Source organism: Lissotriton helveticus, chromosome 10, assembly GCF_964261635.1.
Source record: "Lissotriton helveticus chromosome 10, aLisHel1.1, whole genome shotgun sequence".
Lineage (NCBI taxonomy): Eukaryota > Metazoa > Chordata > Amphibia > Caudata > Salamandridae > Lissotriton > Lissotriton helveticus.
Window position 1 is genome coordinate 1102528300 of NC_136071.1, and position 15900 is coordinate 1102544199.

Sequence of the window (15900 nt, forward strand, 5' to 3'; positions counted from 1 at the left end):
CTACACTGGTTGCCAAGGAGCTGGGTCTCCTGAATCGGGACTATGTCAGTTGTATGTTTTTTAATAAACTGCAGCCCTATTGTAGGGAACAATAGACCGCCATTCAGGCTAATAGCATTCCAGGACCATAGTTTATAGATCCTCATAGGATTTCAAAGGATGCCATAAGTAGAGCCTTTTTGCTTCTCCCTTCCCGCCTCAGGGTGGGTTGTAAGTTAGTGGACTGTTGACCTGACTAGTATTGTAGCTTCACTGATTCTTCTTCTGAGCACTAACCTGAACTATATAACCTCTACAATTGTTCATCCCTATCCAAAAACAATTACCCTCCTTCCTGCTACCCTGCTAAATAGGTTGCACATACACAACACGTCAACCCGCATAGCACCTGTCGCCCAAACACTAAATTATATCAACACACAGTAAGGGGTGTCTCAACTGTAGGCACGTACCACTGAGTCCGTTTATATATAAAACCCTTGTTTCAACTTCTAATTTTCAGAGTCTCTCTTTATCAAATTATGAGCATCTCATGTCTTTCCAATGTGGGCTACTTTTAATGTGATAGCCCAGCTGCTCGCCCCATTTCGTGGCACCTCATATTAGATTCCCCAACTGTTCAGCTTGCTGCACCCACTGCAGCATTAAAATCCCTTTCCTCCCCTCTCACCCCCTGCTGTCCCAGGGAGGTGCATTTGTTCTCTATTATTTTGTTCTTGGTCTGGGTCGTGTTGTTCTTGCCTTGATCCTCTTGCTTGGGTTCGGCTTGCAGGATATCGCTGCTCCAGCCATTCCCTTACCTCATCCGGACTAATAAAGTGCCAAGTCTTACCGTCTGTTATGATTTTGGCTTGGAAGAGCATCATATCCTTAACGGCTCTCTCGCGGAGTTCTCTCTTTGCCTCTTCGAAGCTCCTGTGTTGTCTCTGCACCTGTAAAGTGAAGTCCGGAAAGAATCTAATTTGGGTGGTTGGGTGTATCTCTCCTGTGGCTCTGGCTGCTTGGAGGATGGCGTTGCGATCGCAATAGTTAAAGATTTTTGAAATTATTATCCTGGAAGTGGGGAGGAGGGGAGTCCCCGACTTGGGCAGTGGGATCGGGTCTCAATGTGCCCTCTCATTGGAAAAGAACTTGGACAGTCTCTTGGGTTACAGCTTGTTCACTATGAAGTTAAAGGATTCATGGGGATGTCTGCTCCTAGACATCTTCAACATCTATGCTAGAGGTACTAGGGGAGGCGTACAATCACCCACCATTGCTCTTTTGGAAGATCTCCTTAGGCAGCGGCCAAAAAAATCGTGCATTTTGGTGGCGAGTGATCTAAATTGTACGTTCGAGCCCCTATGCCTTGATGACATGCTAGGCATAGAAGAGGAGGATTCGAGAAAGGGGATTCCGGCCCTGGCTCTGCCCCCCATTAAAAGGTGGTTACAAGTGGCGTTGCAGATCAACGCCCTCAATATGGAATTTGACCTGAGGGCGGTCAATGGGAGGTCCAAATCTGATCTGACTGGTGCACACACCTATAACAGGCCCAATCACACGTCTAGAATAGACTATATTCTTCTCGACGTGTGTTTATGGAGCACCCTGAGTGACATGGAGATTATTCAGACCATTGAGAGTGACCACAATCTTCTCTCTCTTGTCTTATCCCCTGAGTGGCTCAGGGGCAAGGCTGGGTCACAACCACTGTCGGCATCCAACTCTCAGATGGTCAGTGTATCTAACTGTGGGAGGCGACTGAAGTGGGCCAAGCTCGCTTTATCTGTTGAGAAAGTCACAGCCATAGGGGCACTGCTGGCTGCTGCAGCTCAGAGCAATCTAGGCTTATTGTCTCATGCGCCTGAGGAGGCCACGCAGATTTTAGTAAGTAAGCTTTTCATCTCACCTAATAGTTCCTCTGCCGCTACTAACAGGCCTAAACCCATGAATAGACAGGGATGGTTTACAACAAAATGCAGGACCATGAAAAAAGCCTTGATAGGGGCAGTCAAATCCAAGTCCCAACTAGCAATTAGGACAGCAAGGAAGGATTACTCCCACACCTTAAGGGCAGTGAAAAAGGAGTGGGAGGAGAAGTTTTGGGAAGACCTTTTGGTAGCAAGCAAGGGAAAGGATGCAAGGGGCTTTTGGAGTTTGGTTAGAACCAGGAATAGGCCAGATGTATCGCTGGTTACGTGTAACATCCCCGCACAGATCTGGTACAACCACTTCGAGGCCCTGTATTCTCAACCAGAAGGGGACCTTAGTGAGTTTTTTTTCTTGGAGGATGATGTAATTGTTAGTGGCAGTGATGACTTTACCGCGAGGGAGGTGGAGGCTGTAATTAAGTCCCTGGTCCCATTAAAAGCAGCTGGGCCGGATGGGATTCCAGGTGACTTGCTACGAGCCGATCCCAAGGAATGGGGACAACTGGTCGCTACGCTACTAAATGCAATCGTGAGGGGCGCATTAGTACCTGATTCCTGGAAGGGGGCGGAGGTTGTCCCGATATTCAAAAAGGGGTGTCGGGACAACCCCGCTAATTATAGGCCCATTAGCCTCATCGACTCTTCCCAAAAGGTGGCTGGGAAGGTGATTTTGGGGAGGGTCCTCCAATGGGCTGATGACCACAAGATACTGTTTGACTTTCAGGCGGGATTCCGTTCAGGTACTGGGACGATCGAACAGACCTTCAGGCTGATGCTCCTGTATTGGAAGGTGGTGGTGCTGGGCAAGGGCAGTCTTTATCTGGCCTTCATTGACCTGAAGACTGCCTTTGACCTAGTACCCAGGGAGGAGCTATGGGGGGTTCTTCAGGGGCTGGGGCTGCCCCCCTATATCCTGTCGCTTTTGATTAAACGTCATACAGATAATTACGCACAGGTGCGGTGGGGTACGAATGGGGAGAAAACCAATAGGATCCCGGTTTGTAGGGGCGGCCGCCAGGGATATGTGTTAGCTCCCACACTATTCTCATTGTATGTGAATGGTGTGGTAGAGCACCTGCTTAAAGAACCAGCAGATGCTCCGTCCCTGGCGGGCACTCGGATCCCCACCCTGCTCTTTGCCGACGATACCCTTCTCATCGCAAAGACACCTCAGGGTCTCCAAAAGCTCCTCAACTGCTTCCAGGAGTTTTGCTCTCTCAGGGGCTTGATGATCAATGTTGACAAGACAAAATTCCTGACCATGAACCCTCCTAATAAGTTAGGCCCCCCCCGGTTTTAAATATCATTCCCCTGGAGAGGGTCTGCGAGTTTGATTACTTGGGGATCCGCCTTAGAGATTCCATGAGCTGGACCCCACACATTCAAAAGATGCTGCTCAGCCACAAAAGGGTGACTGGCGTCCTACTCAGGGAACATCGCTCATCCTCTAAACATTGCATTTCCCCGGTTATAGACATTTACAAAGCCAGAGGGGTTACTGCCGCCCTGTACGGGGCGGAGTTGTGGGGCACCTCAAACCTTGAGGTATTAGCTAAAGCGGAAAGTAAATTCCTGAAGGAACTTATGGCTCTCCCAATGAGCACACCCACAGTCCCGGTGCTTCTCGACTTGGGCTGCAGACCAATGGCGGACCAGGCGCGACTCCGGCCGTTGCTCTTGTGGGCTCGCTTGTGGAGGGTCCCCGAGCTAGCCTCATATGCAGCAGGCCAAGCTGAGGTGATCGCAATGGAGGGCGAATAAAATGGCTAAGGGATGTTAAGAGTCTACTGGGGGAGCTGGGGCTGGATGACTATTGGGCTACTCGTTCTGCTCCTCCCAAAGCCACCCTGAAGAAACTATACTGGGAGTGGGTATCTTCCAAACTCATTGGCAATCCTCAACACTGCAATTCGACCGCAGCATTCCTAAGAATCAAAGATGTGGTTGCATATGAGCCTTATCTGGACCTCATCTCTATCCCACTGGACAGGGCTCTCTATTTTAAGCTCAGAGTGGGTACCTTACCTCTAGGCAACCTGGTGTCCAGGTGGAAATCATCTTCCCAGTCCTCGCCCTTCTGTGCTCTATGTTCGAAACGGGTGGAGACGGTGGCACACATTCTTTTTGAATGCCCGGACTATTGTGCTCCAAGGAGGCGCTGGCTCATACCATTGTGTAGACTTTTAGGTACACGACAGCACTTGGTGGCCCTCCGTATCTTACTGACTGACACATCGTCCCTCATTGTCTGTGGTGTTACAAAATTTTTAAAATGGGCATGGGTGATTCGTTCAAAAAGGCTTTCCACTTCAATTTAATTCTTTTTTCACTATTTATTGTAATAGTTTCGATTGTTTTATTCTTTTTAAATCACAACGTATTTTATCTTTGGCCTTGAGAATGTATTTTCTAATGTATGTACTGCTTTTAAGATATGTATGCATCGAAATAAAGCATATATCACTCACTCACTATGATGTCCTCCATGAAGAGCTCTACACTGGGGCCTTCACCCCCCTCTGGGACCACCACCACTCTGATGTTTCGTCGGGCTCTGCCTCCCTGGTCTTCGAGTTTGGCTGTCATCATGTTTTGGTGGGTTAAATGTAAATTGATACTTGTATAACGCACTACTCACCCGCAAGGGTCTCAAGGCGCTTGTACGAATACCGCTGTGGAACCCATCCTGGCTTTCCCTGTGAGGTGTCCACTCCTGGGCACCCCCAAGGTGGAGGCCAGGCATCCTTAGCGTTGTGGGGGCCGTTGTGGAGATTAAGCAAGCTATTGCCCAGAGTTGCAGAATTTTGAGCCCAAGACCCGCCGAGGCGGGGAATTGAACCCTGGTCCCGGGCTAGACCTCTGCATTAGGGTCTGCCGCTCTAACCATTGAGCCACACTTGTACTTGTGCCTCTAGTCGCTTTGTCACTGATTGAAGCTGCGCAATTTGCGTTTCGGCAGTCGTGACTTTATCTCTGAGTTTTGTTAGGTCTGTTCGGATTAAATTAACTTTGGCGGTCACTGTGTCTATCTTTGGTTCAAAAGTGCCTTTCAGATCCCTTATGGCAGCCATTACAGCACTCAAGGAGGATTCCTCTGCTTCCTCACCTCCCACCGCTTGTAGGAGTTTCAGGATTGCGTACTTGTCCATTTTATTTGAATGTATCACAGACTGTCCTTTAGGCTTCACCATTGCATTCTTGGAGGCTCTGAATCTGTTGATGCCCTTCTGTACAATATTTCTGATGGTCACTAATCCCACTGACTGTTACGGGATTATCTTTGTGAATGAGATTAGTGGGGGGGAACTAATGCCTCTAGTTCACACTGGGACCCTGTATCCCCCTAACGCATACGTCGTCGCTGGGCCTCAAGACATATTACTGTTCGCGTTCTAAATCTCTGGTTGTGTGCTCTCACTTGTTCGTCTAACTTCTTGGTAGGCAACAGGTCGGCAGCTTCATTTTGCTGGGGGGCTGGAGCACCTCGCGCTTTGTATTGATTGCCTTGGTTTTGCTGTTTCTTACACACGTTGGTAGGGTTCTATTCTATCTGCCTTGCCTTCCCTGGGTCGCTTAGTGTGCGACCTCTTAACTAGCGTGCAAGGTCTTCACTCTGTACAAGAGGCCTCAGTTGGTTGGTTTCTTCTGGCGGTCCATTTTTTACTCCGCCATCTCAGACCTGCTGCATCTCCCTGGGACAGGGAGAAAGGGCAAGACCTGGCCCCAGATCTTTGTCTTCGAGGTCCAGACCCTCCAATGTCACCACCGTGGCCAGGTGCACTCAAATCACACTGCCTACCAGGGTATGTACAGTAGTTTCGCTGTCTCAAATGGCATCTGCTTTGCCCCACTCAGCAAGCCGTATGCCACAACCTGGGTCTTTAGGCAGCGGCGCCTTCCGGTGGCGCACTGTACCACCCCGAACACTCCGCTGTTAAACCCTACGCAGTGGGAGGGCCTTGCCAGAACTGTGGCCCTATGTCTGCCCTCGTCTGCTCTTGCACTCCTCACTGATGCCGCCCACCCGCCTGCCCAGTCTCTGCCTTGGGGCACGGTTTCAACTGTCCAGCACACCTCCAGAGGATGAGATCTTTAATCCTTCCTTTGTTGTAGAGGAGGGACGGGTACCCTCTAGATCCCATAATCTCCTTATTGACCCGATAGGGCGGTTCTGCCCTGTCGCCAAAGGCCCAGTCATTAACACATACTAACTGCGAGGTACAATAGTACATCTTGATGTCCGGCACTGCTAGTCCCCCCCCCCCCCCACCCCCGTAAACTCCTTTTTGTAATTTTAGGAAGGCTATCAATGGGGAGCCCCCACTCCAGATTAAAGGTCTCAATTCGGCTTCGTTTCATCGTTATTATTCAGCCCTCCGGGAGGGCCAACAAAAAGGAACCCAATGAGTCGCTGTTTTGCACACCGGGGCCTTGGCGCAAACCGCTCCATATCCCCCTCAGATCTTCAGCCATGCGCAGTCTAGGTCCCCTTCGTCGCCTCCAATGGATACCTACAGATTCACTTTCATTGCCGTTTGGGTCTCAAGGTTGGTGGTTTCTGTCTATTTCCGGGACTGCGGGAGCTCCAGTCCGAGCTCCAAGTCTCAGCCTTGCGGTCTTCGGCTTCGTGTTTTCACCTCTCTCTGCGTTCCGGCCAGTCTGTTTTCTGAGGTCTTTAAATGTACCTGGTGCCAATGGCTTTCATTTCCGGCCTCGGATGGCCAAGAGTTCATCAGATTATGTACGGATGACAGGATTATTCTCCGTTAAGTACGGAACTCAGCTAAGAGCAGCCGCTTTCGCTTGCGGCTAAGCCACGCCCCCACTTAATGTACTTTTAACTGCTGTGTTTAACTTCAAACATGTAAAGTGTAAATCAGAGCTGATAAGATTCTGTAGTGCAAGCTACAAGGATTTGTCTTGGAGTTAGACTAGGGGAAAGGCTCTGGCTTCGCTAAGTCACAGCTCTCTGCTTAGTTCAAAGTTGGCATCATACATAGTTTCATGATTAACAAAGAGCGTTAGATTAAGGTTTATTGTGTATTGTTTATATTTGCTTCTTTTTTATGCATTTTCGTTGCCCTTTTCAGGATTATAATAATAACCATATTTAATGTATACATTTCAGCTTATTTTTTGCACTTCCACGTTTAACTGTTCTGACCCAAAACCCCAGAACTCTGCAGAAGACTCATGAGCTCACATAGCCATCTTGGTAGATACCATATTATTGGATGTTTATTTAGAACACGAGATGCTTTTTTCTGCTTATTTTATCTGCATGTAATCTGCTGTTTTTTTATCTTTTGATTTGTCACATGTTTTTCTTCTTTATTGTAGTCGATTGATGGCACTGAAACGAATGGGAATTGTTAACGATTATGAGGTATGATGTTGCCTTCTGATAGAATAATCATTCATATATGCAGAAAATGGTGCAGATTATATTTAACCTTTTTTGTTTGTTATTTTTGAAAACAGAAAATCCGTACTTTTTCAGTAGCTGTGGTAGGTGTTGGGGGCGTTGGCAGCGTGACTGCAGAAATGCTGACAAGATGTGGCATTGGTAAGGTAATATACATTTTTAATGGCTATCAAGGAAACATATTGGCTAATAAAGTAACTTGTCTCCCAAGGAGCCTCCTCGATTTATCTAATGATGTATGTTCTATTATTACTATTTGTCTGGCACACAGTCTGCTTTTGGAATGACCCTGACTTGCTGTGTCGTGTCCTGCTATGTGTTTGCACTCAATTCTGAGGTTTTCATCTTAGACCGGAGTCTGAGTAGTTCTGTGATACATTTCTGGCATTGTTTTCTGATTCATCCATAGTACTGTGCAGTTTAACTTGCTTGGATAAGATACACAGTTTTAAGAATTTGATTTATCTCTGCCGGTCTCACATGTTTTGTCAAAATGAGTGTATTCAAATACATTTTTCTTCCTGTATTCTCTTGTGTTTCCTTATGCTACATTGTTGGATCTGAATGATATATAGCTGTGCTTGCATAGGTGGTGATGCACTTAAAAGGAGTTGGGAGGAACTGGTGTTACTCTCTTCCAATAGTAATCTATTGTAGGAATAAGTTCCCTTTTGCATGGATACTCCCCACTTTGTGCCTGACCTCTGATGCAACCTGACTTTGTGTCCTGGGTCCCTGCTAACCAGGTTCCCTAGGGCGTGTGTTCTTTCCCACAACTGTACCTTTGTACCCACTATTGGCACATTCTTGGCCACAGGTATGCCTGTTGTAATAGGTACCATTGGTACCGAGGCTGCAGCACCTATTGTGCCACCCTTAGAGGCCCAGTACTTTAACATCCACAGACTACCATTGCAGGCTGCGTGTTCTGGTGCAGAGAAAAGTGAAGATTCGACATGGCATACATCCCTGTGTATGAGAAAAAGCAAGCTGATGAGCTTGCAACAAACCGTGTGCACTACAAACTTAGTTTTACTATTGGTTCCTCTACATTGGTGTGCAGTACTTACACCTTTCAACTTTAGTTACACATCTCTGTGTGCCATGCCTGCAACCCCCTGCCTGAGGCCTGGGTAGGTCATCCCTTTAGTAGGGCGCACTAGCCCTCAAGTGAGGGTACAGTGGCATGAGACCTGTGGAGTAGTGTGGCTCACTGGTTAGAGGCAGCAGGCCTGAGAGCAGAAGTCAGCCCGGGACCAGGGTTCAATTCCCGACGCGGCAGGGTCGTGGACCTTGGTCAGCGGACTCGATAATTCTCGCTTCGGTGCTTACTCTAATCAGGGGTTCCACTCGGCAACTCTGGGCATTAGCTTGCCTAATCTCCACAACGGCCCCACCAATTCCGGGGATGCCTGGCTCCACCTTGGGGACTCCCAGCAAGGGACCATCCCACAGGGAAAGCCAGGACGGGTTTCCCAGAGTTATACAGCGCCGGGACGCCCCGTTGCTGGGGCAGCTGTGCGCTTTACAAGTATACTACATTTACATTTACCTCTACAGTGTCTAAGTCCATTCTTAGCCAGTGTAAGTGTAGTAAAGCCATAAAGAGTATATGGTCTGGGTGTTGGTCATTACAAACTCCACAGCTCCATAATGGCTTTACTAAAAACTGGGAAGTTTGGTAGCAAACTTCTCAGCACATTAAACCCACACTGATGCCAGTGTGGATTTTAATGCAAAAAGCACTCAGAGGGCATCTTGGAGAAGCCCTCTGAAAATCGACCAGCTCTGGTATGGTTCCTGAATGGCTGCCTGCCAATTGCCAGCACTAGACAGGTTTCGGTACCCCTGGGTAGAGAGACAAACAACCAATAGGGACTGAAGTGTAGTTCGACATGTCCACCAATTAGAGCCAGACACAGCCCATAACACCTTTCTTGACTGAGGGCAGTCCTCTTTTATTGCAGCTCGCAATCAAGGTAAGTACTCCATCTCCTATTCCTTTATTGTGCTTTGTTTTATAGTTTGTTGATATTCTATTGTGGTTGATATTCTGTTATATTGGTCATGCTTTCCTCTTTATCGTTCTTCCCCAGAGTGCGTTTTCGCTCTGCCTCACTCACCCGTTACCGCATTGGTTTGATCCAGCTGACACGCTGGTGGCGCTATTTTCTTTTCGCGCCTAGTTTGTTGGTGTCGTAGGGTGCAGAGTTTTGCCTCAAAGCCACATCCAGTTCCTGCTTGCTTACTCCACGTTTGCCTGACTAACAAGAGCGCTGGATAACGCTCACAGCTTCATTGCCTCTGGCGACGCCCCGGGGCACAGCCTCCTTCGTTGGTCACTTCCCTTCCACTTCTTCCCTCGCAGCAAGCCCCTCCCTTTTGGGAATATCTGAGACCAAGTCTCTCCTGCCTTTCTTATTAACACCTTTGCTGCCGCCTACAATTGTTTTTCTGTCATTGTTCCCAGCATTTTGTCACCAATATTTATTATGGAACAAGAGGATTCAGTGTTTTATGCCGAAGATGAGGTTTTTCGTCGCAACTAAGATGACTTCATCCAGTCATCAGCACAGCAGGCGGATGCCTCTTTGGAAAAAATTAAACTGAGAGCAGTTATTAACCTCATGTCAAAAAATGTTTTGGCCCAATCTGCGGAGGAAAAGCAGAAAACGTAAATTTGTTACTACAAACATTTCCACTGTGCTCAAAGAGTAACTTTCCAAGGGGAAAGCAAGGTCCTGCTCTAAACTTAGTAGTGCTTCCCTGGTTGGTGAGGTTTCCTCACATGTGGTTGAGGTGGGTTTCATGCTTCTAAAGATGTTAATACTGTGACCATTTTGATTTCCGGCATTCATGATACGGAGGATGATTCCTTCTATCCCAACACATGAGGACGATGATGATGGAGCTGAAGACTGAATTTTAGCTGGGGCCTAAACAAAACAAAAAGGTTTCATCTCCTAAACCTGATCCTCTTGAATCCCGAACCATTCTAGATTCTGAAGGAATTCCTTTGTTTTGTTCCAAGGGGAAGTCATCACCAAAATTCCACCGAATGGTTCCTAGCAGAGCACAGCGGGGAATAGATTTTGAGCAGATTATGCCTGCCTTTGGATAAGTAAACCAGGGCAAAGCTCAAATCTCTATGCCCTAGACTGTTTTTATCTCACAACATTACCGCTACTCTGGTTATAGACTCAAACATGTTAACCTTTTTCTCTAAACTAGGGAAAACCTCGGGAATGAAGAAGATACGGCTTAGTCTTCGTGCCAAGAGAAATTATTGGAAGTGGTCGGTCCGCTTGCCCCTATTTTTGATCTGCCTGAAGCAGCCATGCTGGATAATTCACCAATTGATGCTTAAGAGTTCTCCATGTAGATCCAAAGAGTGTTTTTCTTTAGGGAAACGTTCATTCCTCCATCACCCATGAGAGAAGGAAGGGCCTGCTCTTGAAGCTGGATCCCAAACTGGCAATTTAGCATAGTCTGATCCAGGGTCAGAATTCACTGTCTTCTGTACGGCGATTCCTTCATAAAAGAATAGAACTAATGCATGACGACGTTCACTTCCATAGATTAGGCTCAACAATCCTTAAAGAAGGTATTTGCCCATCAGGTTTTTGCCAGGGCCGGTTGAGGAAGGAGCCACTTTGCCAGCCGTGTTTTCAGAGTGGAATATTCCAGAGGCTTCAGTTCCTACAACTCTCAAATTCAGACCCAAGTTCTATCCCCAGAGGAACAGAGGCTTTCGGTACAGAGGGCAAAGGAACATCTGTGCAACCAATCCTACAAGTAGGGCCTCCTTATGTCCCTTTTTCAGTCGGTGGTCGACTAAAATTATTTCTCGTCAAATGCCAGTCCATCACTGCAGATCCCTGGGTATTGGACGCCATTCAGGGCTATTCCATATACATTTTTTCCACTCCTTTTCAATTTCAGATCCAGGCACCTCTGCATTTTTCTCTAAAAATGGCTGTTAGTAACACAAGATATATCGTCCCTGGTCCAGAAGAGGGCTATTCAAAAGACGATTCTCCATCCAAAGGGATTCTTGAGTTCTCTCTTTTTGGTTCAAAATAAGAACAGAAAGATGAGACCAGTCCTTAATCTCAGGCAGTTCAGTTAATTTGTAGTCTATTGACAATTCAAAATGGAAATGGCAGGAAAAGATCAATCCCCCAGCTTTCTTCCGCACCTTGGTGATTTACAAAGATCATGAAGCCCGTAGTTACATTCCTCGGGGCTCAAGGTATGCGTCTAATCATCTACCTGGATGATATCCTTCTAATGAGTCAGTCTGTCCACCCTTCACTTCCAACTTCAATTTACTTGTTCTCTGTTGCAACAGCTATGCTTTCTAATCAATACAGAGAAATCAATTCTTATTCCGGAGGAAAAAACAGCCTCTCCCATCCAGAATGCAGGTAATCCTAGAACGAGACTATCTCACCACTAAGGCTTATATATTGACATTCGTTGGCCTCCCAAAGTATTATCAGTGCGTTGGAGAGAACTGTGGCTTTATAGGTGTTCTTCTCTGTAGAGGAGAGTTACTCTTTTGGTGTTTTCATGGCAGCTGTCATTGGGGGTGAGGATTATTAGAGGCTCTCTTGTATCTGAACCCATCAGTTTTGATGCAGAGGTGCTAATAGGCCTCGATTTAGTACTGGAGTTAATTCTCTAAATGGAGACATCTGACTAAATGGGTAGCTCAACTGAACAAATAAGGCAGCTTGACTGTGTAACTTTGCTGAAGTAAAGGAATACCTATGTCATTGCTTGGTTTTATGTCCTGCCGGTTTCAAATACTGTACAAGGTCAAAATCTAACACCAGTCCTTGGAATTTCTTACGTCACTGGCAACCAAGAATCCAGAACATATATGCTGGTTTAAATTCTTTCAGGGTCTCCAGTTATTAGAGCACCTAAAGGAGATTCGCAATGCAGACTGACGTTTAGAAAGTTCACTTGATGGGAATGATTATTTTTTTCGGGATTGAGCAAGTGTGGAAGAAAAAATGTCCTGATCAGTAAAGGCCATGGTTTTCTAAATATTTTTTTACTTCCTTGGGTGTACTTGTGAATAACTCAATATGTGAAAGCCGAGGTGGCTATTGCCACACAGTTCCAAAGATGTGAGTACCCCAGAGAGAGGGGACAAAAAAGATCTGAAGGGGATTATTTTTTATTTTAACTTGTATTCATGTATTTTATTTTATTCAGAAAATTTCACAAGTGTATAAAGGAGTATTTCTACAAGGTTTCCCGTAGTGAAGTATAAGCCTTTATTAGAGAGTGGTAGATTGGGGTGGAGTGGGAGTGAGAGAGAAAGCTATAGCAATGCAGATCTTGCAGCATTTTATGGAGAATGTGTCTTGTTTGAGGGGGTTTGTTTTACATAATTCAAAGTTCAGGAGGGAGTATGATGTTTTAAAGCCCCTTCTGTGTAGTATTCTTTACTATCAAAAATTGCCTTTCAGTGTGTGAGTATTTGTGGGCAGGCAGTATTTGGTTGGTGGGTGTTCAGCAAAAGTGGTTTGCAGCTTTTTGCTTGTTCTGGATGTTGGTAGCCGGTGGTTGCTTTCTTGACTGTTTTTGCTGTTCTGGGTATTTGAAAAGGCTTTCATGTCATGGCTTTATTTAGTCTATTCAGGAGTAAAATAAACTTTGGAGAGGTTTTATGCCAGCTTGGTTTTGGAGGCAAATAGCAGAAAAGATTTTGTTTACTTTTCAAGTTAGTTTATTAAACTGTTTTGGTTATTGTGGTGAGTTTTGTGGTACGACCAGTTGACCACAGTGTGTTGCGGAATTGAGGGCCACGTTAAGCTACATTATCGAGGCAGTGGCCATTGAAGTGTGAGAAGTTTTTGGATAGGGCTTCTAGGATGAGTTTGTTGCGTGTGTCGCAGACTTTTGTCAATGAAGGGGATTGAGTAACCCCTTAACAAGAAGTTGAGAGCGTGATTGAATAGTACTACTGGTTGAGCTTCGATCCCCTCTCTGATTGCGGTAAACCAGTTCTGACTAACACCCTCTTCCGTAAACCTCAATGAAGCCTGTACTTCAGCCTTTCAAGTGGTGTTGCTGTGTTTTTCTATTAACACAATGTGGAAAATCTATAAGTTGAGTTTTGACTTTCTTGATTATTCATTCAAATTTCTTCCATCGTTACCCTGTTTTCACAACATTTATTTTATCAGGGCACTTTTAATTCATATTCTCCATTAAATTTTTTTACCACTTATTTTGTGCCCACTCTTTTTATTCTATACAACTAGTCCTCCATTTTCGGTACTTTACAGCACTTAACAACATTTGACTTCTTACTATATGATTTTTGACATCTTTGTTAAAGTTCTTTGGCCTTTGCTGTCACTGGTATTGTCCAATATAGTCATATATAACTTTCTGACTTTGAGGTGGAAATTCCAGAGCTCTAATAGTTGTTCCACAGATGTGTTGTTTTTTTTTTTTTTTAATGAATTTGGTTGATGTCTAAATGTTGATTAAATATTGGTTCCACAAAACCCAGATCCTGTAATTTTATCCCACTATCAAGTGCACTTTGACAGTTATGAAATATACTTCGGATCTCACCTCTCTGGGTAGTAACATCGCTAAAATAGTTACGGAACCCTTTGATTGGTGACTATTTTTGAATTTGTACATTTTGAGAATCTGTGTTCCATGATGTAGCTGTATTTCTCCTGTTTATCCTGCAACCTGTATAAAGCTCAAATCAAAAGGTATATTGTAATCCGAATCATGCTTCCCCATCCAAGGTGAAAAGTGTCTGGAAAAACATGGAATACAAAGGCAAGTTGTTTTTATGAAAAATGGGCAGAAGTTCTTTTGAGAACCAATTTTCGCAATGTATACCCACCGATCTATAATTAGTGTTATGCTATACAGTATCTCACTTCATTGCATCACTTTTGGTACAGCTTTCATCTTGTCATCCTACCAGATGTGTACCATGTTTTAATTCAAGGGTCTTCTTTGCCTTCAAACACTCAGTGGCTTAGAAAGGAGATCTTGTAGATGCACCTTTGGAACTGTATACTTCTACCCTTTTACTCAGCTGGGCTCATGTTATGCTTTATATTGCATATCTTGTATCTGCATTTATAGTGTATTGGTTATTTGCTGCTGCATTACAATATGCTTTTTGGTAGGCAAACCCTTTTCTGTATATCCGTTTTATTTTATTCCTGGTGAATACACTAAAGCCTGGTCCTTAGCTCAGTGATTTTAATTGAGTCAACTGTAGAGTTTATTTTTAAAAACTGTATCCTTAATTTACTTGATTTTTGTTGCCAGGACATGCTCTGTAGTTTGTTGTTTGATTCTTGTGGTGGTGGACATGCAGACCTTTTTCCTTAAGCTTCAGGGGGAAAAGCTGTTTACTCTTAATTGTTCAAAACAATAACTTTGTGTCTTCCTAAGCTAGTTTCATATCGTTGCATATGTATAGTCATGATTCACCTTAAGTAGTAGAGGGGAGAGAAATCCACAGGTGGAAGTTGAAGAGCAACAAAATCAAGTGACACAAGGTTTGAATTACTCGCAGCCACTGAGAATCTCTCAGGCCTCCTTCCAGCCCATCGTTTTTTGCCCACCAGGCCACTGTAGACAAAGGCCCACCTTATGCCAATCAGTACCGACCCTGCTCCTCATGGTAACATTCTGTCCCAAACTGCCAGGTGAGGCTCTCTCCAGAAGGAACTACAATTAACCTTTGATGTAGTTTGTCCTATTTGGTCCTCTTCAGCAGAGTGTAGCTTCAGTCTTATGGCACACTGAGCGTAGGGCCTCATCTGGGTATACCTGTCGCACTTAAGGCGTCAACTGTGACAACAACAATGTGATGGATGGAATGCTTCAATTAATCTCAGCCACTGGCCATCACTTGGGTTGCATTCTCTTCCATCATTTATTTTTTTTGCTCACTATGCCACATTCTGCAGATCAGTATAGACCCAGCTCTTCATTGGACGATTCCTTCCCTAACTGCCAGGAGAGGCCCCATCCAGAAGGAACCGTGAGCAAACTGGTTCAGGGAGGACCAGACATGGCAGTTTGTGTATGGCTGCTACTGTTGCAGCAGGGTGTCAAGACTGATTTGCATATGGATGGGTGCAAACTGAGGTGGCATGGTGAGCAAAAGGACAAACGTTTGAAATACTACCCTGAGCGATTGTCAGAGGTTAGATTTATTACGAGCATTTCTCCTATTTACTTTTGGGTGTTTGATGTAACACCCTAGATGGGCAAGTTTATGAGGAGATGTGGGTTCCGTGCTCATTTGCTCTGGAATTAAGCTACACCTGACTGACGAGCCCCAATCAGGATGAAACCATCTTGGTTTGCTTGTGTTTCAGTTCAGTAGGACCTGGCCTAGCAGCTAGGGCATGACCATTCCCATTCAACCAGGGTCAAAACTGATCTGCATAAAGCTGGGTCCAGACTGAGGTGTCATGGTAGGCAAAAGAACAATGGGCTGGAATGCTACCCAGACCTATTGCAGGTACGTAGACTTTTTGCAAGCATTTATTCCAT

The 15900-nt window shown here is 45.4% G+C and overlaps 1 protein-coding gene across 2 annotated transcripts in view; it reads left to right on the plus strand.

The window, feature by feature from the left end:
* The window catches only part of UBA5 (ubiquitin like modifier activating enzyme 5), a 76088-nt gene that overhangs the window by 14077 nt on the left and 46111 nt on the right, over nucleotides 1–15900 (plus strand). Inside the window, exons 2-3 of one of the 2 annotated variants that reach the window (XM_078663852.1) lie at nucleotides 7254–7299; nucleotides 7395–7484. In XM_078663852.1, coding sequence (XP_078519978.1) covers nucleotides 7254–7299; nucleotides 7395–7484 — 136 coding nt within the window. The remainder of the gene's footprint in view (nucleotides 1–7253; nucleotides 7300–7394; nucleotides 7485–15900) is intronic. The other variant, XM_078663853.1, reaches the window with a different exon arrangement.